Source organism: Lissotriton helveticus, chromosome 9 (genome assembly GCF_964261635.1).
Source record: "Lissotriton helveticus chromosome 9, aLisHel1.1, whole genome shotgun sequence".
Lineage (NCBI taxonomy): Eukaryota > Metazoa > Chordata > Amphibia > Caudata > Salamandridae > Lissotriton > Lissotriton helveticus.
Genome location: NC_136070.1, coordinates 1,048,407,262 through 1,048,429,550, shown reverse-complemented (window position 1 = coordinate 1,048,429,550; position 22,289 = coordinate 1,048,407,262). Strand labels below are relative to the sequence as shown.

At 42.2% G+C, this 22,289-nt stretch overlaps 1 protein-coding gene across 5 annotated transcripts in view; it reads right to left on the bottom strand.

Annotated features, from left to right (window-relative positions):
- Positions 1-22,289, bottom strand: part of ATP2B2 (ATPase plasma membrane Ca2+ transporting 2) — a 1,528,737-nt gene that overhangs the window by 277,625 nt on the left and 1,228,823 nt on the right. For all 5 annotated transcript variants that reach the window (XM_078661398.1, XM_078661399.1, XM_078661400.1 and 2 more), the window contains one exon: positions 9,701-9,942. In XM_078661398.1, the coding sequence (XP_078517524.1) occupies positions 9,701-9,942 (242 nt within the window). The remainder of the gene's footprint in view (positions 1-9,700; positions 9,943-22,289) is intronic.

Genomic DNA, 22,289 nt, shown 5'->3' with positions numbered 1-22,289 from the left:
GAGAAAAAGTCAAAGGATTTGAAGACGAGGGTGTTGATGCAACAAGTTGCGAGGGGAAGAGGCAGAAGCTCGGGTTCGGCCCAGCGGTTACCCAGGTCTAATAGGGGTGGTGCTTCGAGTGCACCCCTTGGGCTTAAATAATGTGCATATTGTAAGCAGAAGGGACATTGGCAGCATGAGTGTCCGGAGTTATTGCAGAAAGGAGAGGCCCCTAGAGGTCGATGTTTTAGAGGACTCGGACGAGGAGGAGGAGGCCAAGGGGAGATGCAGTCAGATAATACATCACACAATCGACAGAGCTAGAACTATTTTGACGACGCACAAGGCTGATAGTCCTATCATGATGACTATGACATGGATGAGGTGACTGGGTTGTCCCATAGCTAGGACAGCCAGGGACCAGTTCCGGTGCCTGTAGATCAATGGCGACCCTATGTTACAGCGGATTTGCAGGATACAATAAAGAAATCAATCAAGAAATTTGTAGTTGATACAGGGGCCATAAATAGCTCTGTTTCCCATTCACTGGTCCCGGGGGCAGCTCTGTCTGACCAAAATATTGTGTCGGTAGGCTTTTCAGGCATGCCAGTATGGTCTAGCACCTGCAGCTGCAGGGAATGTTGAGCCGGGCCCAGCTCTCCGACAGCCATCTTTGTCTCCTTGAACCTGTCCATTAACTTGCAGTGGTCTGCTTGCAATAGGCAAAGTTCTTCCGAACCAGTTCCAATCTGAAGGGTAGCTTCGGAGTCTGCAATGGCAGCCATAATCTTGTCAGGAGTCAGCAGGAGGGCAGGGGGCACCTATTCCATACCGCAACCAAACTGCAAGCTGTAACTCTCAGGCAGTCCCTGTGAGGCTGGGGACATACTAGTGTCTCTCATTATGGGTTTGCCCATCTCCATCTGTCCAAACAAGTCCCCCTAGGAAATGTGTACTACAGTGATACCCAGACAATTCAGGTCCACTCCTACGGCCAGTACGTCCCTGTCTGCTCATTCTCCGTCCAGTTGCCCTCCAGGAAGGCCCTTTCAGCACTCCTTCAGAATAGTCACAATGTATAGAGAAGGGGGGTGAGGAAGCAACAGTAAACATCTCCTCAACTAGGGACACAGCCCTGCCTCCGCCAAGTCGGCAGTCAGTGGAGTACCCAAAACATGCAAAGAAAGGAGGTAAGCTTCCCCCTCCATCATACTGTCCTGTGCTCGTTGGGCCTCAGTTCACAAAGCTGGCCATGACATAGCCCTGGAACCTCCAGGGGCATCCCTCGTCCTACGCCCAACCGAGGCAGCGCTAAATAACTACATTGAGTCATTAAATGTTTATAACACACGACATGGGCATATGTATGCTACTGAAGGCCAGTGCAATATATCTAGATTTAGTCAGGTGTAAACAGGTCTTTCCTATTCCCTAAATAGAATTTTAAAAGGCACAATGGTTGAACCACAGCCAATTAAATTGCAGGGATGAATATGCTTATAGATTACCGATGGCAGGTAACATTTATACATTAATCTCAGTATTTATCCCTCACCATATAGACCACTGATTAGGGACTTTTTGTGTATATACATTCCATTCTAGATATTCTTTAGAAGCATGTCTGAGGATCGGACCATTCATCATATCCACCTTTAATATCAGCGACTGTGACAGATGAAAACTTAAAAAAGTTCTTTAAGTGAGTAACAGCTATATAAGCAAGACACAAACTAGGGGCTCTCAAGCACAATAGTGTACATTGTTTTATTTATGTTTCTTATTTGTAGCTCACATTGTTAAACACTATGTATTTTGGAAAGATATATTTGAGGATTCTCCGTTGATGTCACGTTGTATATATTGGGGCACTGATTGTTCTCTATATATTGTAAGTATTCATCCATATAGGATGTCACTAGTAACCCTTGCTGTAGTCCAATAAACTAGCAGCTTATGTACAGGGTCATACTTTAGAAAAATACAGATATAATTTATGTCTGTTTCTGCAAAGTGGGATCAACTCATGGAATAGACGCCTGACCTAGTGCTCGTATTGGTGAAACATGTGCCCAGTAATCAATATACAGGTTATTACATTTTACATAGATTATCATTGGTTCCCCTCTATTCTCTTCCATCTGTGATTTTTAATGAATGCAGGCTTCGCCCAATGGTTTTACACCTCCGAAATAGTGATTTTAAACTCCAGTACTGAGAGGCACCCCCCCCCGTGTCTAGGGGAGGGGTGCCTTAAGTGGGATTTCATGCAGAGGGAACAGTTTTGTTTCCCTGGAAGTGGGCAAGGGGAGGGTCGCATGAAATGCGAGTAATGAGGGAGGTGCATTGGTGGTCCCTCCCCGTAAGTGATAAAACTGCTGAACTCAAGGGAGTAGCCCTCTTTGTCCTCTCGCCTCTGGGGGTTGCCGGAAAGGCGCAGCGGGAGCAGTTGCCCACCCACCCATCCCTAAGTTTTAAAGTAGATTTGGCGGGGTCCCGGACAAGAGGTGAGGCCAGGGACTTCATTTTGGTGGAAATTGGCTAACCATGCAACAGGGAAGCAGTCATTGGGGCTCTGGGCTGGCGGGAGAGGGGGCCGTCCTGCTGATGGTCCTGAACTCTCCGGCCCTACCCTAGTAGCCGGTGCTTGGATGAAGCAACATGGTATCTCATATGGACATAGTGGTATGGGGTTGGTTTTGCGTCCTGCTGGTACAACACGCCTCAAGAGTGGATCTAGAGATGACGAATTGTAAATACATGGTAACCTGTGGCGCATATCTACACTGCGCCTCCTTATGTTCATTAAAGGGAGTTTTATGGTGAATAAAAAATTGTTCAAAGTCGAGGTTTAACAACAAATAAAGATGGTGTTATTTTACAAGTATTAAAAGCTACGCAGTGAACACCAATCTCTTGTAAAGTGTCTTTGTGGTGGGGGTGTGGTGGACGAACGGCACGTGATATCCCCACTATTGGATTTATTCCTGACGCATATACAATAGGTAATGCTATTCCACCTTCTAAAAAATCTTCTTGATGACAGCTAGATTTTAAGAAAATCTGGGGTCAGTCCTAAACTTTGATTTTAATCTCACTTAATAGTGGCACAAGAGTGTATCGCTCTATTATGCTCTTATCTCTTTGGGATATAAGGAACTGTATGAGTCACATCATGGTTTTTGGGTGATCATATCAGCCATATTGCACTTTATGAATTGTGTATTCATGCACAAGTGGTTTTAAATTGGCATACATATATATTCCCCTTTATAAAAATTGGCACTGAAGTAACAGTTTATCATATCTAGAAGCATGATCTGCTCACAATAAAAGAGAGTTTTTTGTTTTAGTCCTTTTGTATCATGACTGCCAGTTTTACGATTGTGGCTGGGGAAGATTATGGGTTCGCTCCCTGGTGTTTCAATGGTTCTTTGTGCTCAGTTGCAGGAAGGGTATGTTTCTGGTGGCCAGAGCACTCCATTTAGAAAATGGGAACATGGGTTTTAATCTGTTACTTCAGCGGTCACTGTGTGATTCTGGCCAAGTTACAACTTCATCTCTTGTCAATGGAATGCATGTACAACGTGTCCACGTGCTCACAACACATTGCATACAAAGTGAAGTATTGAATGTTAATATTCACCCCAGCAATGATCTAAGAAAGCATTCCTCCACCTATGGCCTAATGTAGCGCCTAATTACTTGTTGTAGCACTTTGGGAGAAAGCACTTAAAATATAAGCTGACACCAAAAGAACCCCTTGGTGTTTGCGGTTTAGTATATTCCTTTTGGGTAAGGATACAAGGTCACTGCCACGTCTGCGCACTTCAGGTGCTTTTAAATTGTCCAGGCTCTCCAGACGGTGTCATGTGGAACTATTTTTGACAAAGTGTTTTTTAGATGTGCCAAGGTAAAGAACAACGTTTCAAGGGCAAATGCTAGCCATAAAGCCGCATGAACATGACATCTTGGCCATCAAGTGGATATTGGTGTACCATTTTATATAAAGTCCTTTGCGAATGTGTCAAAAGTCTCAGCTATCATTCTAGGATAAAATATGGTACACCGTCCCCCACTGCCTTTTGACATAGAAAGTGTGAAGCAAATATTAGCTGACAGATAACAAAAGGCTGAGAATTTTGGTATAAATCTTCAAAAATTGACTGACTGGCACAAAAAGTAGCAGATCACTTAATCCTGCAGGTTACCATTTTTGATTTCGGTGGGAACATTTGCATTACATTTGGTGGATGGAATGAATTCATTTTGTGCAATCTCAAACCACTGCTAGCTGTGATGGCCTCCATTAGCTGTTGTGGCCTGTATTGGCCTCAGTTGTTCTTCAATAACTCTGAAGTGTGTCCTTTGCTTTCATCATCCACACCCTCTGTCATTGACCTCTTCTAGACTCTCATGGCCACCACAAATAGTGATGCCCTTCATATGTGTTTATGCTATTCATTCTGTCTTATGATTTTCACTGACTTCTGTGGCCTTCACTGGCTTTCACAGTCCACACTGGTACTCATTGACTCTTAGGGCTTGCATTAGTGCAGCCTTTTTTGTGAGTTGCAGAGGCTGGAGTTACGAGGATACATGCTCATCTTGAGGCTGCATAGGTAGCATGTGCTGCTGTCACCCGCATGCCAGCACCGTTACGCCCGCGCGGATCGGATGCCTTCGAGCTACCAATTTGGATCTTGTTCTTTGGTGTAAATCTCAGCCGGTAGGTAGAAATAAACATAACTGCTGTAAACTGTCTATGGGAACACACCATGCCTATTGAATTCAAGTAACACATTCAATGCTGCAGCACACTTTTTATTGTTCCCTGTAGTTGGCTAATGGCATAAGCTTATAATTGCATGCCTCTGGGAGTAGATGACCATGTTATACTTGAACTGTTGTTTGCTTAGGTACTTACTGCCAAATGCTCACCACAATTCAAGGTTTATATCTGCACAGCTTACGGTGCCTTAATTGTTCATGTTTCTTATCTGTCCCACCCATTCATTTATAATTTCGGAAGGTATATTGTCACTTTTATAGTACGCATGAGCCTTCTTTGCTGTGATTTGGCGTTGTTCCACTATGGCTGTGCTTGGCTCAATATTCTTTCTTGGTGGCTGCCGCAAGTAGGGTCTTAGGGTTAACGGCATCAGCAAAGTGTTTTTTAGGGTAGGGGTGGATAGCTTATTGCGATGGTGAGAGGGAGTAAGTATTGTATTGCCATTTCGGTTAACCGCTCAAGATATAGTTTTTGGGTCCCTGTAGGAGTGCAGTCAACAGTACTTTGCCTTGTAACCGTTGAGGGGTCTCACATGACTTTGGTGACAAGTGGGTTGACTTGATCTGATCTTTTGCATGCGTTTTGTGACCTGATCTACTCAGGTTTTCAGTTTGCTATGTATGACATTCTCATAGTTTGTGATCTTATGAATGGCCAGATGTGTGACGCTGAGAGTGACATGCTTTTGTGAGTAAAGCAAGAAATGAAGTCCATGGCAAGGGATACATTTCAGAAATTACACCCCTTTTGGGCAACGATCAGCTCTAGAAAGGTTTTTGAAACTGTTGCATAGCACTTGCAAGTCTTTGAGGACGTAAGGCACACTTAGTGTTCCTCAAGCGTATGCGTATGTCCGGATGCATGCACGAGAGGGCCAGAAGTTTAACCCACCAAATCTGGGTGGCCAGTTCTTTCAAAATGACTCCTCACACTCGTCAATAGTTGGCCCCATATAGATTGGGTACGGTATGCTATTCTAAGAGTGCATGTGCATCTATTGGGGTATGATCTCACTGACCACAAAATCATTGTTGCCTTGCAAATGGCGGAAGTGAGTTACTAGTCTGTGAGTGAAGTGGGAATTTATGTAGCCGGAATGCAGCTAACCCAGAGTTCCTCTCCATCGATTAAAGCAAGTGACTTGGCCAGCAGTAGGTCAGTTAAAGAGAGGGCTGGGGGCCACAGTCTCTGTCTAGGGATCGTGCCTTATTATTGAGGAATTAAGCCTCTGCCACATCTTGGCCTTTGGAGTCCCAGATCAAACTTCCGAGGAATGGGCAGCATTTCATATCGTCGAAGAGCTGAGTCTGTCTTTTCCTGAGTCTTGTATAAGCGTAGATAGATTATGGCAGTGCCCATGCCATTGAGAACCTCGGCAAAGAAGGTTACCAGGCTTCGAGGGCTGCATGATGCTGCAGGTTGTGTGTGTTTGCATAGTCCAGGAAAGCCTACATCGCCTGTATGTGCCAACCTGACTGTGTTGGAGTACCCCTTGCACTGAAAACACCAGTGGACCAGTGGTCCTGCTATGTCTGGGGATTTTTTTTACTGAGTTGGAGTCCCTTGTGGGCACAGGTAGGCTCCTACAGGGGGAAGGCAAGGTTGTTTTTGAAGCAGTTGGGAGACAGCCTAGCATCCAGGAAAGCGACTCCTCATCAATAGTAGGTGGTGGTGGGACAGTTGAATTTTTGGGCTATTCGTATCTTTTCACATGGGTTGCCCATTTTCCAGGTCTAGGCGGAAGCTGGGGAACTGCCACACTCATTTTAATTGGGACCGCCACTGTGACAGCAAGAATGGGCTAGCTGGGCCAGTAGCGCAAAGGGCTGGCATGTTAGGTTCTGAAGCGCTAGGTGAGCCTAAGCCTGTTGTAGGGGTATGCCTCCAACTCTTTTTCTCTCCCCTGTATTCTCCGGTTGGCACACGTGAAAGGCATGAGGAGTTGAAACAGCGACTGGATACCTTGTCGACTTTTATGGACATGGAAGCTGAAGGGTTTACAGGAGTGCTTGTGTAGGGTCACTCATATGGAGGCCTTGCTAAGCAGAGGAAGTACGATGCCGGCTGAGTTGTCTGCTGGTCAAGTGGGCTGCGCTGGGTCCAGTTGAGGATTGCATTGGGCAGGCTCTTGCCCCAGAGGGTTTTTCTACGCTCCTAGGGAATATTAAGGTACATCCTGTCAACAAGGATGTAACGGAGACCTTATAGAGAGACTTAGTTGCATTTGGTTATCTCTGAGGTCTGCTGGCTCACAGAGAAGTTTTGAGGTCAGAGTCCTCAATGACTGCAGCTGGTAAACAGGAAAATGGGTAAGGAGTTTAGGTTGCTTACGTTTTCAGCTACTCCTCAGAGTGCATCAAGGGTGACACGGTCCCCCTGTCAAAGAGGGCACGAAGAAACGCTCTGGAGAATTAGTGAAACTGGTTAGTTCATCACCTGCGCTTTGTTTGGGGGCAGATCTTAGGTGAACTATGTTGGCCTGTGGAGGGTTGGGTCATAATTGGTGGGACAGTTCAGGTCCATCTAGGGCCCCCTTTTAGACCAAAGTAACAGCAGCATCGCTGGAAACTCCAAGGCGTGCTGGCAGCTAGTCGAAAGAAGGTTGTAGTGGCGTGGGGGCTGATGCGGTTGTTGACACACAACCTTTTCCTCGCACCCACCCATGGATCTACAGTGAGCTGGAACAGGCCCTTGGGGTGCCCAAAAGAGGTCCTGGGTGCCCAAGGGAGGTACCCAGGCAGGTAGATAGGCCCCCTGTACAGGCACCCCCGGTATGGGCAGTCGTGGGTGGGTTCCTCCCAAAGGGACAGATCCATTCTATGTCCATTTGGTATTGGACAAGGGGTTCTAAGAGGAAGGGGCCAAAGCCGGTCATGATTTCACTTGGGGAAGATGTTTGTAATGGATGCCCAGTAACAATCTTAGTTATCGTTAGGTAACTCCCATGTATTAGTGACTCTGTTATGGCTAGGATGTAATTCTGTAAGCAAAAATGTAAAATTATGGGTTACACCTTTTTCTCTTGTTTGCTGTATTGTGTGTTATGCAACATGTGCTATTCTATATTAGTAATTTTTGCAAGGCATAAGTGGGAAGTTACTACCATGGTTCATCTTTATGTTTCATGTTTTGTAGTTGTATTTTGCTTGTTGAGGACTCTAGTGTGTTGTCATACCTTCTTCATTTATGACAGGGGATGTGTTGAATCTTAGGTGAAATGTGAATGCAGTGTTGGTCTTCTTTGTAGAAGAAAAGAGAAGTGCATTAGCTTGTGATTGGTTTGATTAAGCAATATGTGAGTGATGTATCTTCTCCCACAATGTGGTGTTAACCGAATTTTGAGCTGTTCAATATTTGCAACTTTCTACGAAAACTGTTGCAAGGTCTCCATAAATCAGCTGAGTTGACGCAATCTGGAGTAACCCTGGGCTGGCAATTTCGCTGCGCCCACGAAGTGGGCGTGGTGTTGCCTACTTTGCCCTTTGCAAAGTAGGCGAACCAGGCAACACTACGCCCACTCCTTGGGCGTAGCGAAGTTGCCCGCCACCCGCCTCCCCCGCCCTCCCGATCATACCTAATTTAATTAAATGGGCACAAAAAAATAAATAAAATAGACTTACCTTGTCCGCGGCGTCCCGGGGCTCCCTCTGCTCGTTCACGGCGCCGTCTGCTAACCAATGCGCATGCGCGGGCGGCCGCGCATGCGCATTTCTCGCAAGAAATGCGCATGCCCATTTAATTAAATTAGGTATGTAGGGGATGGGGGGCATGCGGCGCGTAGTGGGGCTACGCGAAGTGCGCAGGTGGGTGTAGTTTCTCGCCCACTTTGCGTAGCTTCGCGTAGCCCCACTACGCACACTACGCCCAGGGTTAATCTGGAGTTCCTGGTGGGCTAAAAAGTTCATACTTACTTTCTTTTGATAGTCCTGTAAATAAACATTCCTGTAAAAAGCATGCGATGCTTGGGTCTCATACATTATACAGGAAACTAATAGACAATTTTAGAAAGTCTATGTTCTATTTATTTTTCATTCCCAGTTGATGTGCAGTTTGCACCCCATCTGATTTGTTAATGGCAATTCAATTTATGATGTGACTTATGTACTGATAGGTTATATAATAAATCACACATTTACAGGTGGTTGCAAAAGGCACTGCTTAATGCATAATTGTTAGACAGGTCCCATTATGTGGCTCCTGTGATGGGACTTGAATGTAGGGATGGAGGTCCACAAGGTACAGCAGAACGCCGTCTCTGCATTTGCTTTCCCCTATGGGAAACATTAATGTCACTGGTGCTGCTTTTGAAAAAAACATCCCTTTTGAAACTGCCTTGGAGGAGATCAGGTAGTGATTTTTTGGATTACTCATTTCTCTCTTAGGGCTTGACATGATTCCAGGAGAGGAAGCACTTTCAATTGGACAGCTTCGCCTTTTGAAAATCATTTGCCACCCCATCGACTAATCATTTGTTGAAACTTCAGCTATGGTCACAACTACTGATACAACCTTTTTTGGAACGCCCTTTTCTATCTGCAAATTATGAAGCGCTATAGAAGCCATTTTTTATAAATAAAGCGCCATTTCTATGAATCAGAAAGAATTTTCTTACTCATAAAAGGGCTTTTGTATGGTGTGAAAACCAGCGTTTGTGACCAAACTCTGAAGACGAATTTAACTATATCTTTGATAAGGGGAAATCTGAAAAAGTATTACATTTATTTTTTGTAACGATTTTCAAAAACTGGTCTCACTGTTATCGCCTGTTTCTTGCTTGTATTGTTTACTAACCATTATGTCAGTTTTGCTTTATCTGTTATCACAGGCAAGGCAAGAATGGCTTTTATAGTTTAACAATATAGCATACATGATTTAATGCCAAAGAAAAAAGGATAACATTGACAGAAAAAGAGGCAACTCAATACTTACTTTTTTAGTACAATTTCGGAAGCTCCTTTGCTGTACATCCGATAACTGTTGTCAGGTAATTTGATGACAGAACTCATGGATTTTCGAGCTGAGTTAAATGTATACACTTTATATAGCTTCTCCTCTGGTATTAGATTTCGGGCAGGCTGGTAATCACGCTTTAGATCCAGGATTAATCCCAACAAGCCACATTCTGTCTTATTTCCAACCTGACGTGGCAAGCCAACACCATTCTCCGGTGGCTAAAGGAAAGAAAATCACATGGAGATCATGTTTAGTTAGTATAAAAGACAATTAATAAAAATATTAATGAATCCATAATTACATTTAACAAAAACAGGTAATGTGCCAGATCAATTATAGAGAGATGGAGGCATAAAACATGTATATGTAATAAGTGGAAACAAACTTTTGTACAGAACAGTGCTACAAATAGTAGAAATTATGTTGGGTCTAGCTAGACAACAGTATTTTCCCCAATACATCTCATTTAAATACTGTAATACTGCACAGTATGTTCTTATAATAGCTAAAATTAGTCCAATCAAAATGGAATGTAAAATATTAATATTTGGTAGAATTATGTGATATTGGTCCAATATTATGTTCTGTTTATATTACAATTAGCTAAAAAAAAGGCACAGGAAAGGCATAATGGATTATATATTTTATCGATGCAGTTCAATAAGTATAAGGCAATTGCTCAGCATGCTTGTATGTCACAATATCATGTAGAAAAATATCAACTAACATAACATTTAAGTACTAAACATAATTTACAAAAATATTACATTATGTGTAGATTTTCTATATTTAGTCTTATTGGTTGATAGGTTTATAAGTGATATTTAGTAACAAAATATCTATGCCAGACTTTACCCTATGATATTCCAAGGCCATACACTCTAAGTAAAATAGCAATTATACTATTTTCCTTCTGATCCTATTGATCGTGATATATAATTAAAAAACAGCATTAAAGTTATAGGACTGAGTTCAGTTCAGAACCCTGATATTTGTAGTTTTTCATAGGGCTTATCTTACATCACATAGAATTAAAAGTACAAGTGTTGTATGTGGGAACTATGATATGGACTAAGGGCTACCATCAACATTGATCTTTAATTGGCAATAAGCCATACAAGCACATTAGAACCAATGCAGGAAAAGTTACATAAAATAAATACAATACAATACATATATAGAATAAAAAGATAAAATAGTATTACATTTCATTTCAACAGTACAATGGGCAAAGTGCACACAGTAGGGTAAATGAGTAAGAAAAGGTGCAGAATCTGGTCGACTACAAAGAATGTCTCACCTTACTACAAGCTTTTTGAGCCTATGTCTCCACATAGATAGCAGAAACCATGAGACTGCAAACACTATGGGTTGTCTGACATAGCTTTCCAGGACCCTAATACATACTCTGTAGTCAAAAATACCCAGAATCCTGCGAATTGTGCAGATCCATTTCTTTCTAAATTCCATATCAACAGAACAGAAAAATGGAAAATGTGCAATAGTTTCAGTAGTCCTATTACAAAAGGGTCAACATCCTTCGGACTCCATGTGTGCATGCTGCCATTTGGTAGTAAGGACTAAAGTGACAAGGTCCCAAGATGAAATTATAGATGGAGTGTCTTTGCCTGAGGAGGCTCTACCTCATCAAGGAAGGATCATCTTTAAAGTAAAACATACTGCTACAAGGGAGCCTGCTCTCGGTTTCTCAGTAATGAGAGAATGCGTATGCTGCCAGAATAGACTCTTTAAAGTGGCCTTAGAAACGTTGCATGATGGAGGCATGCATGGCTAAACCACACGTGCCTCTACCATACAGCCTAAACCAAAAATGTGTCTTACCCACGCATTTCTTTACTATGCATTTCTTTACCACCCATGCCTTTACCATGCAATTTCATGGTAAAGGCATAAATGGTAAAGGGGTATGCATGGCTATGGTTGCGACCCTTGCCCTAACCTACAAACTCTCTACCTGCTTCCCGACCTTGAGGTCCGAATACCCGACCTTCTCCCAAATCCCCAGGGTTTTCATAAACTGGAAGTAATGGCGCTCAAGCAGTATTTACGTTATCTTATACGTAAAAAAAATTGGCATGGTGCTGCCAGGAAGTGGAGACCCTAAAACCCCGTAATGTATTGAAGACGGCAGGACGCAGGCACCCCTTCTGAGCCAAAATATCAGAGAGCATGTACTCATGCATTACCGGGACGGATCCTGAAGCTCTATTCCTTGTTCGCGTGATTATTGGAGTTTGATTTCAATAATTCCCTCTGTCCACCCGCACTGGCGTCAAAACCGACGTACCTTCGATTAGCTTGTAATTACACTCTTGAATAAATATTCGTTCTGCCAAGGCTTAGCATACCCTACAGGGTTAGAATTATCACTGGCTTTTGGATATTACTGACTTTGGATTCAGCCACAGAGCCCTGAAGAGTCGGAGAACACTGTTTCTCTGACAAAACACGTGTCGGCTGGCTGTGTGTTTTTGTGTTTGATGACCGATTAAAGAAATCAAAGACCTCAACGTTGTATCGGTTCAATTTGCATTCAAAAGTTCGTCTACATGATGCATTATCTTGTATTAGTGCACAGGACTATTGCTATATTCTCCCAATCCCCACACTGTACCTAACCTCAACAAACACTACCCTGACCCCCACCCACCCCACTGTGCTGCCCTTAAAACTACCCCAACCTCTTCCACTGCCCTTGGGCTTAAAACCCAAACCCCTAGTTTAAAAAACTACCCCGACCCCCAAGCCCTAAAAACTATCCTGAACACTCATTCCCCCCTGTCCTGAGACCTAAAACGCAGTCCCTTAACATACACTACCCTGACCCCCTCCCATCCCCTGCGCTGTCCATAAAACTACCCAACCTCTTCCATTGCCCTTAGCCCTAATACCCTAACCCTTAATTAAAAAAGAATACCCAACCGCCCCCCCCAGCCCTGGAAACTACCCTGATCATCCCCTAGCCTTGTAAACTACCCTGACTCTCCACTCCTGAAAACTATCCTGACTCCCCAGCCCTGAAAACTACCCCTGATCCCCTTGCCCTGAAAACTACCTGACCCCCAGTCCTGAATACTACCCCGACCCTCCAGCCCTGAAAACTACCTCCGAGTCCCAGCCCAGAAAACTAACCCTGACCTCCCCAGCCCAGTAAACTACCCTGACCCCGCCCAGCCCAGCCCCACTTACATCACCATGGCTCTCTTCCTGGCGAGGTCTTCCTGCTTGCGTTCCTGCGTCAGCCGGCAGCTAGACCGTGCACTGCCGTAACTACCTATACGAGTAGTTAAAGCAAGTGCGGTTACACTTGCGATGTCGGAACACGCATCGCTGAGGCTTTGGTGTTCTGACTGTTTACCCCTTAGAAATGCCAATAAGGTCTAAATGAGTAGATCAAAGAATTGCACACCTATCTGGGTGAGGGAGTGCTAGATAAACTTAACTCAGGGAATTTTCAAGGCTCCGGGTAAATGGAGGACATCCTCCAGGCCCTGTCTGTAGGGGTGAAACTTGAGGGTCGCCCACAGACTGTGCAAGTACAACAGGGGTCTGAGGCCCATTTTTTCACTAATCGATCTCAGACCCATGTCTAGGCGAAGTGGAATGAGCGTGGTGCTAACAGGGAAGTTGGTCAAAGGGCTCATAAAGTGTTTTTCTATTTTCTCTAGAGCCTTGGTGGCCCCCTAGTCCGCGCCATACAATGCTGACCTCAGGGCTTGCAAAGGTATACATTTGGAGAGCTGGGAAAATGGGCAAAATGGATAACTCCACTCGGTCCAAGTAATTACCTCTAATACCGTTCAAGCTTTAGCTTGCACTCCAGGATGAGTGGAGTCCAATCAAAGTGTTGGTGAGCGTAACCCCTAAGTATTCCAAAATATGAACTTGCTACAGAGGGACTCCATTGAGTGCGAAATTAGGGCTGGAGGATAAAAAGGCATTACAAACCATATACTTGTTTTTTGTAATGTAGTTCTCTAAGCCCCTCTGTTTACAGAAGAACCCAAACTTACCCAGGAGCTTTTTCAGTCTCACAGGTGTTCTACAGATCAGGAGGGTTTCATCTGCAAACAGAAGGGCGTGTACCCTAACATCAGCAAGCCTCAGAGTATCGTTCTCACTGCTCGAGAGGAAAATTACCAAATCATTAATAATGCGGGCTTCCCCCGTCGCCCCAGGAAGGGGTCGTATGGGATCTTGGTATTCGCTGTATGGGTGATTTTTTGGCTGATAAGAGGCTCCGCGATTGGGAGCAGATGAGATTACAAGTGGATGATCCAGTTATGCTAAGGAAGATGTGTGTACCTGGTCAAGGTTTATACCTACACTGTAGAGCTTAACTGCTAACTCCTCTTCTGTCCTTTCTCATTTTTTTTTCATTTCTTTGATATTACTACTGTTTATGCTATATTGTGGTATGTTCTCTCCTTATGTCTGTTGTGCAATTGCTCTGTGCTGAGATTGTATGTTTAACACTGCTGCAATGCTTATATGACATGCAAAATGAAAGGGAGATGCTGGTGTCAGTACCGGTTTTAGGAGCAAAGCTTCACATGCTGTGGGGAGGATGACGGCACTATCAGTGCTAGAGGAGACTCCACCCCACTAAAACAGCTATGGTGCCTGGCGGCGTTCTTGTCTTTAGGATTGTGTGTCCCACCATGGAGATGCCTGTGTCAGCGCTTGGTTCAGGTGTAAAGCTTCCTAAGGGTTATATATACAAAGGATTTGTGTGGGAATAAACAGGCCGATTCACACAATCGCCAGTCTCCGAATGAAAAAAGGCTTATTTACATGTGCAAGTCCTATTTACAAATCGGTAGCCTATTACCAAATCGCAAATTGGGTTTGCGATTCTGTATTAGGAAAGGATGTGTTTAGGGCGTTGCTTCCTAATACAGAATCGCAGTGGTATGTGAGAATGTTTTGCAACCCAAATATGGTCACAATACATTCACATTCAAGGAGGTGGTAACCAATTTACCTTTGTAAATGTTTATAAAAACATTTTTTAAGAGCAGGCAGTGGTCCCAGGGACCACTGCTTACTCTTAAAAAGTGAAAAGAAAACTTTTTTTTTAAACGAATCCCCTTTCCTTTAAGGGACTTGATCTGCATTAAAAAAAAATAAGATTGCAAAAGATTGCTTTATTTAAAAGTGATCACAGGCATGTGATCTGCTGACCCCAGCAGACCACGATCCCTGTGATGTTAGCGATTCTCAATGGGTTTCACACCAAGATATTTATGAGGTAGGTCTATTTGTGACCCACAGGAACTCGCAAAATGTGTCAAAGACACATTTGTGCATTGATGTTTGTGATTACCAAATGGAGATTAGCAAAAGTTCACTATTTGATAATCACAAAGCATTACCTTTGTGCAGGTGGACCTCGGATCTTAATTCCCAATTGCATAATTAGCTTTCTCATTAAATATCCATATGCAGCCTCTATTTTGTAACATAAGGAGAAAGAATCTTACTTAAAGTTGGACAGATTTAGAAAATGTTCAAAATTGTACTAGATGTCATGCGTGCCATGTTAAATACATTATTGTCAATGTCACTATGAATATGGTGGCCAGGACATTCCCTACATTTTGGCGAATGTCCTATTCTGCGAAACTCTGGATCTGGCCATAAGAGGTGAAAATAATTTGAAGAAATTCCTGGTGCACATGTGAAGAAAATACCTAGACAAATTTCAAAACCTGAAACATAGAGATCTTAGCGCCTTGCATGCTACCTCCTTCACCTAGTGATTGCCTTTACAACAGTCTATAGACGGTAGTTTCTTAAAGGTAACATGCTTCACCAACTGATTGCCAATATGAAATCTTGTATTAACAGAGTGCTATAAACCTGATTGAACCAAAACCTGCTGAGTGGATTAAACTGAACCTTTTTGGACTAGCATACCAGTAAGACACATCAGATGACTTTTTCCCATAATTGACATGTCATGGGAGACATGCCCTCAAAATGTCTGGAAAGTACAGTAAAGGGAAAACAGCAATCAAATATTTGAATGGTTATGAACCAAGATCCATAATTACCAACTGGAATGTGGCTCAATATTCAGAACAACAAGCCTTCCACCAACACCTGTATGTTGACAATTTGGAGCTTTTTCTGAGAGCATGCAGCATGTAACGTTTGTTAAGATACTTGATACTGCTACTCCAGGCAATTAATGTTTTGCACAATTATAGCTATTGAGAAAATGGGTTGTTGGCTAACTGGGTTGTGAGCCCTGGTCAAATAGCAACAATAATATTTTATCAGGGTAGGGCACAAGCAAACCCCAAATTAACCTGCTCTCAACTCCCTGGTAGCTTGACACAAAGCAGTCAGACTTAACTTAGAGGTGATGTGCAAATAATTTGTGCAACACTTCAAAGAGTAACACAGGATAAACACCACATAAAAAGGAACCCTCACCATGTGAGACAAATAGCACTAAGTCTATTAAATAATGTAAGACCAAAACAACATAAATCCAAACAGTGAAACCGGAGATAGGAATTGTTAAAAAATGTCATGAAAATATCGCCAAAAACACACAGATCCAACTTGGGATAGCTCGTCGTATTGGACCCAGTCAAAGTCACAAGTTCAGGCTGACCACAATGGAGTGCAGATTAGCTACAGTCCCCAGATTAGTCCTGCTGCAGCTTACCTTCTTAGGTTTGTGCCAAGATCCCATTCACATTAGAGAGGGCCTAAAGGAGCATCTCAGGAGACTGTTGGTGTGCCAGGAGTCGCGAACACGCAGGCTTGAGCTATGCTTTGGATGTCCCCTGCAAGTGGTCGATGCTGGCATGCAAAGACTTGGACTGCCTGCACAGAATTGCAATGCAACAAGCGAGGTCTTGGTGTGACCATTCCCATTTGTGGTCATGAAGAGCCCAAAAGCTTGATTAACGGTCACTGCTCCACACGAAGGGTTCAGGTCCTGAGGAACACTACTTTTGGTCAAGAAGTCATTGCAGCTGGTTCAGGGGCTGGTACAAGATGTTGGGAGGCATTTCATGTCCCTGAGGCTCATTTCAAGAAGCCAGCAGACAACCCCTTGGAGACACTCTGGTGCCCTGGGTCCGAGATGAAGTTGCAGGTCCAGTTCTTGTTCCCCAGGCAAGAAGGCAGCAGGGTAGCAGTTTCTTCAGAGCAGCAGTCCAGCAGAGAGGCACTCCTTTAAGCAGCACAGCTGTCTTTCTTCCTGGCAGAGTATCCACAGGTCCAGAAGTACACTGAAGAGTTGGTGTGTGAGGTTCAGTATTTATACAAAGTTGTGCCTTTGATGTGGGGAAGAAGCTTCTAGAGGTTTCTCTTTGAAGTCCCCAGGCCTGCCTTTCTTGTCCTGGCTCCAGACTACCTACAGGGGGTATGCAGCCCTTTGTGTGGAGGCAGGACACAACAATTTAGTGTAAGAGGGGCTGTGCCGAGCTCCTCCCTTTCATCCTGCCAGTGCCTAAGCTCCATATTGTGTGTGGCTGTCAGAGAAGACTGCACAAAGCCTAACTTTCAGCTACGCCCAGTCATGAGGCCCAGGTACAGGCAACAGCCACTAAATGGCTAAGGCAGGAAAATGCCAACTTTCCAACTGTAAGAAGGTAAAGGTGCCTACAAGGGATGTATTAAAGATTTATGGTTCAAAATAACTTTATCTTAGATATGGTGACATCTAATAACACCCGTTGCAATGACTCAAAACAATTTGGAAAAAATCAGTAAGAAAAACAATTTCACTAGCCGGGTGTATCAAAAAAGATTTTTAATTTTCCATTCCCAACAAGAAGAACATAAGTGTACAGAAATAACAATCAAATCAAAACATACATTGACAACAGAGAACATCTATATTAGACATATACAAATATTCTGGTTCTCAATGTATAAAATCCCATCTGCATTACAGCCAATAATGAGTCTGTCCTATACAGAAAGAAGTTTGAGTTAGGCGTCAACATTTCAGTCTCTGTTGCATCAAATCAGTGAGAAAGCGGGCTCTACAATTCTTTTGGATCTCTTACCATGATTGTATAATGGATGCTGCGGTGTTTTTCAAAATAAGAAACATATTTTTCCTCTCTGTGATGAGAGGCCAATTGATTTACATCTATTGTTCAAATCAAAAACTTCTCCCTTGAGAATTTAAGTTTTCTCCCAACTATTCAATCAAGGTGTCAAGAAATTTCACATGATCCACCTTTGTCCTGAAGATGGTCTTACTGATTTGATGCAACAGAGAATGAAATGTTGATGCCTAACCTATACTTCTTTCTTTTTGATTTGAGTGTTGTTATTTCGGTACCCCTATTTTCTTGTTCTTGGAATATAAAAGTATTTATCTTTTCATCCGACTGTTGAAATGGATTTTCCTATTGATTTCTTCTGAATTGTTTTGAGTAATTGCAATGAGTGTCATTAGATGTCACCATATCTAAGATAAGTTATTTTCAACCATAATTCTTGAATGAATCACTTGTAGGAACCTTTACCATCTAACTTTATTACCCAAGTCCACAAGGGTTGTTTATCATCTTACTATACTTTCTAAAAGTGGCATTTTCAGAATTACAATTTAAAATCCAACTTCACTATAAATAAGAATATTAAATTGTGATTCCAGGGACACCAAACAAGAACTGGTCACTTATTCCCATTTGGAAAATACACTTATTACAAGTATTATAAGTAGATGATGTATGTGGCCATTAGTAGTCTACAAATTAAATTATGTGAGTGATAATATAAAATAGGATTAATTAGACCACTCTATGACATGCCCCAGGTGTGCTGAAAGGCAGGAATGGCCATATTACATTACTGCCTCTGGTGTGCTGTGGGCACATGTACCTGCTTTTCATGATCCACTCTACCAAATTACATTAGAGGCTTTAGAAGTGGCTATTTATACATGAGATATTGTGTCTACCTGTGCATGACATCGAGCGGGAGCACATTTTATGTCTAGCACCATGGAACCGAATATCCTTTATCTGAAAGTAGCATGGCCCAATTCAAACAAAAGAATGTATTTGACAATGAGCCTTTTACACATACAACTGCTTGAATAAGAAAGCAATCTAGAATTGCAATCTGTGCCACTAGTAAGATGCAGTTAGCACATACCTGAGTATGTCTTAAGGGACGGGCAAGGAATGTTAAAGGGATCCCCCAACTTCTGGGACCCATCCACAGGGGGATACATTTAAAGTCTGCAATCATTTCTTGATAGGAGTAAATCTTAAATATTGCAAGGTGTGAAGGGGGTCAGTAAATGATTTGTGAGTACCAACAAATGTGGCAGTTTTTGGGCGTCCTCAAATTATCAGGTCATTCTTTCTCTGGCACACCCTTTCTTAAATAAATGTATTCAAATGACAACCTCTAAATCGATTAACTGAAGCAAAACGAACTGCCCTGTATCAAGATCTTGGACTTAATCTGATTGGACACTTCTGCCATATACAACACTGTAAACCTTCCAGATTAATGTACCCCTCTTCACCTTTAGTAGTGGGTTTCTGCATGTAAGACGCCTTAATAAGGATTAGAGATATTTAAGGTTGCTTTATGTCAGAGAAGGGCTCGCCTAACAGTTAAGAATAGACTACTAATTTTAAGGAGTATTTTGACTGATTAGAGTAGGATTATTCAACTTCTGTTAAGGCACAGACAGGTGTGAATGATGGAACATGCAGTCTGAGATATTTGCATTCTCTATGTGTCTTAAAGTTAAACATTTCAATCATATTGGTGAGTCTCCTGAACTGTCAAGGATAGGTTCAGAAACGAATGGACAGCTGGCGGGAGATTTACTAATATTTTGTGATTGGTTGTGAAGAATTATGTAAACCACGCAAATGATTTATTTTGAATTTTCTTGCCATTTAAAAAGGTGTTCTTCCCTGTAATGTTGCCTAAAAGTACATCAAGTATCTCAAAGTGCTGCTTTACCTTACTTTGCATGAGGTGGGCATTTAATGAGTAGTACATGGGTGTTCCAATGCAACAACCAATAGGGTTTGACGCAAAGAAGTATCTACTAACCACAGTGGAGAGGGTTTTGCAGCAAAATAGAACTCCTTTTTCAGAGTCACATTACCTTGAGAAAATGCTTTTATTTCTCCATACATTTCTGACTTTGCCTGTGTACTACCAGCTACAGCACACATCCATAGTGGGAAATGTTAAAAAAAAATAGGCATAGTTTTTGTACTGGAAGGGAGCCCTTCCAGTATCAAACCTATGCTAGGCATCACCCACACACCCTTGCACTATGGTGTAAGGGTATGTGGATGGTGCTAAGTAGCATAATTGTGCACCAGCACTAGGGAGAGCACAGAACAGTGTTGTAATTTAGTAAATATGGTGCTTTCCTGCTTTCTCCCTTTCATGCAACACAGCAACTTTGGTTGCTGAGTTTAGTTACATTGTGTTGATTTGCATGAGTTTTTCGTAAAAATTGCCCCATTTTTGCATCCTATGAAATCACAAGTTTCAAATCACTAACACGACTTTATAACATTAGTACGTGTTCCATGTTGTTTGTTGAACAATGCAAAAGAATGCATGGACTAGATATTCTGGAAGTATTGTACTTTTAAAGCTGGGATTTGATTGTTTGGCATATTGGCTGTAAGGACAATACAAATGCACATAACAAATCGCAAAGCCTGCTCAGATCTTAAAGGGTGCCTACACTGTACACATTTTCACAAATGGTGGTGACTGATATATTCATGGTGGTTCAGAAGCGTAAGTGCAAGACCAATTAAACACTTTTTGTTGTCTTTCAGACACCCAAGACAGAAACAAACTATTATAGCAAAGTAACTAAACATTAATATCAACAATTATCAAAATCAACCTGGTGTATGAATTTACATTAGCTAACAATGGATTTTGTTAGTATGCTCAGGGCTGACCATTCATTTTGCCGGATATAGACACATCCTTTCATCACTAAGAAAGTGAGTACGGTATGGAAACTAACGCTCAGGTGATGTTATTACATGAATGTATAACAACAGACAAAACGGAGCCTAGCAAATGAACTTGACTCCTGCACACAGCAAAGCCTACAGCCTCAAATGACTCATTCCTTCCGTCATTCTCAAATATTTATTTTGTTTACAATGAATCATCTCTTTGCTGGAAGGCAGATCAATACATAATATAATATACATCATAACACTACATTCCAGTTTATGTGGTCAGGTCTTTTTGAAGAATCATTTTAAAGCACACCCACACACACATCAGAATTGTTTCTGGGATGGCCTGCCAGACCATATCAGATCTGCAAATCTACAGCTTTATTCACAAGTCCACAATGGATGACGGGAAAAATAACTCCTAGTCCATTGGTGTACCTTTATTTTGGGAGCGTTCACTGTCGTCTCATAGACTGTCATTATCAAACACAGTGCACTGTGCACACTGTGATGGGAAAAAGAAAATAGAAACCAGCATGAGTGGGCAGGACAAATCTAACCTGACCCCAGACCCTTGTGGGGGTCAGGTTAGAAATGCCTTCTGTGAATACCGAAAGTCTTAAAATTAGGATTTTTCTCAATTTAGTAGTAGTAAAGTTAGGATTCCTAACTTTAGGACTCCTAAATGCCTTCTGTGAATACCGAAAGTCTTAAAATTAGGATTTTTCTCAATTTAGCAGTAGTAAAGTTAGGACTCCTAACTTTAGGACTCCTTAATGCCTTCTGTGAATACCGAGAGTCTTAAAATTAGGATTTTTCTCTACTTTACTACTACTAAACTGAGAAAAATCCTAATTTTAAGACTTTCAGTATTCACAGAAGGCATTTAGGAGTCGTAAAGTTAGGAGTCCTAACTTCACTTCTACTAAATTGACAAAAATCCTGATTTTAAGACTTACGGTATTCACAGAAGGCATTTAGGAGTCCTAAAGTTACGAGTCCTAACTTTACTTCTACTAAACTGAGAAAAATCCTAACTTTAAGACTTTCGGTATTCACAGAAGGCATTTAGGAGTCCTAAAGTTAGGACTCCTAACTTCTGTGAGTACCGATATGAGTAAGTGTCTTCTGTGAATACCAAAACGAGTAAGTGCCTTCTGTGAATACGAAAATTGTAGTAAGTTTAGGATTTTGTCTTAAGTTAGTTCTGTGAATCGGGCCGATAGTGTTAATGGTAATATGAAAAGAACTCTCACCTATAACATTGTTCATGCCAATTGTAATTGCATCAGTTGTATCAAGGGTGAGGTCAAAAGCATTGCATCTGGTGTGCGAATTAAGTTTGCATCCTTGATTGCGTGAGTTATGAATTATGGCCCAAATTGTAACTTGCAAATTGCAGTAATTTTTTACCTAAATTCTCAACCAACAAACCATTTTAACTCAGCTATTTCCATTGGAAATACATATGTGTGTGTTGAACTTACTGTTCACTTTCCTCCTTGGTCGGGGAATAGGAATTACCACAGTCATGGGTAGTTCACCTAATTTTCTTTATTTTCTGACTTACAGTGCATATGAAAAGCAACGCATTTCGGAAT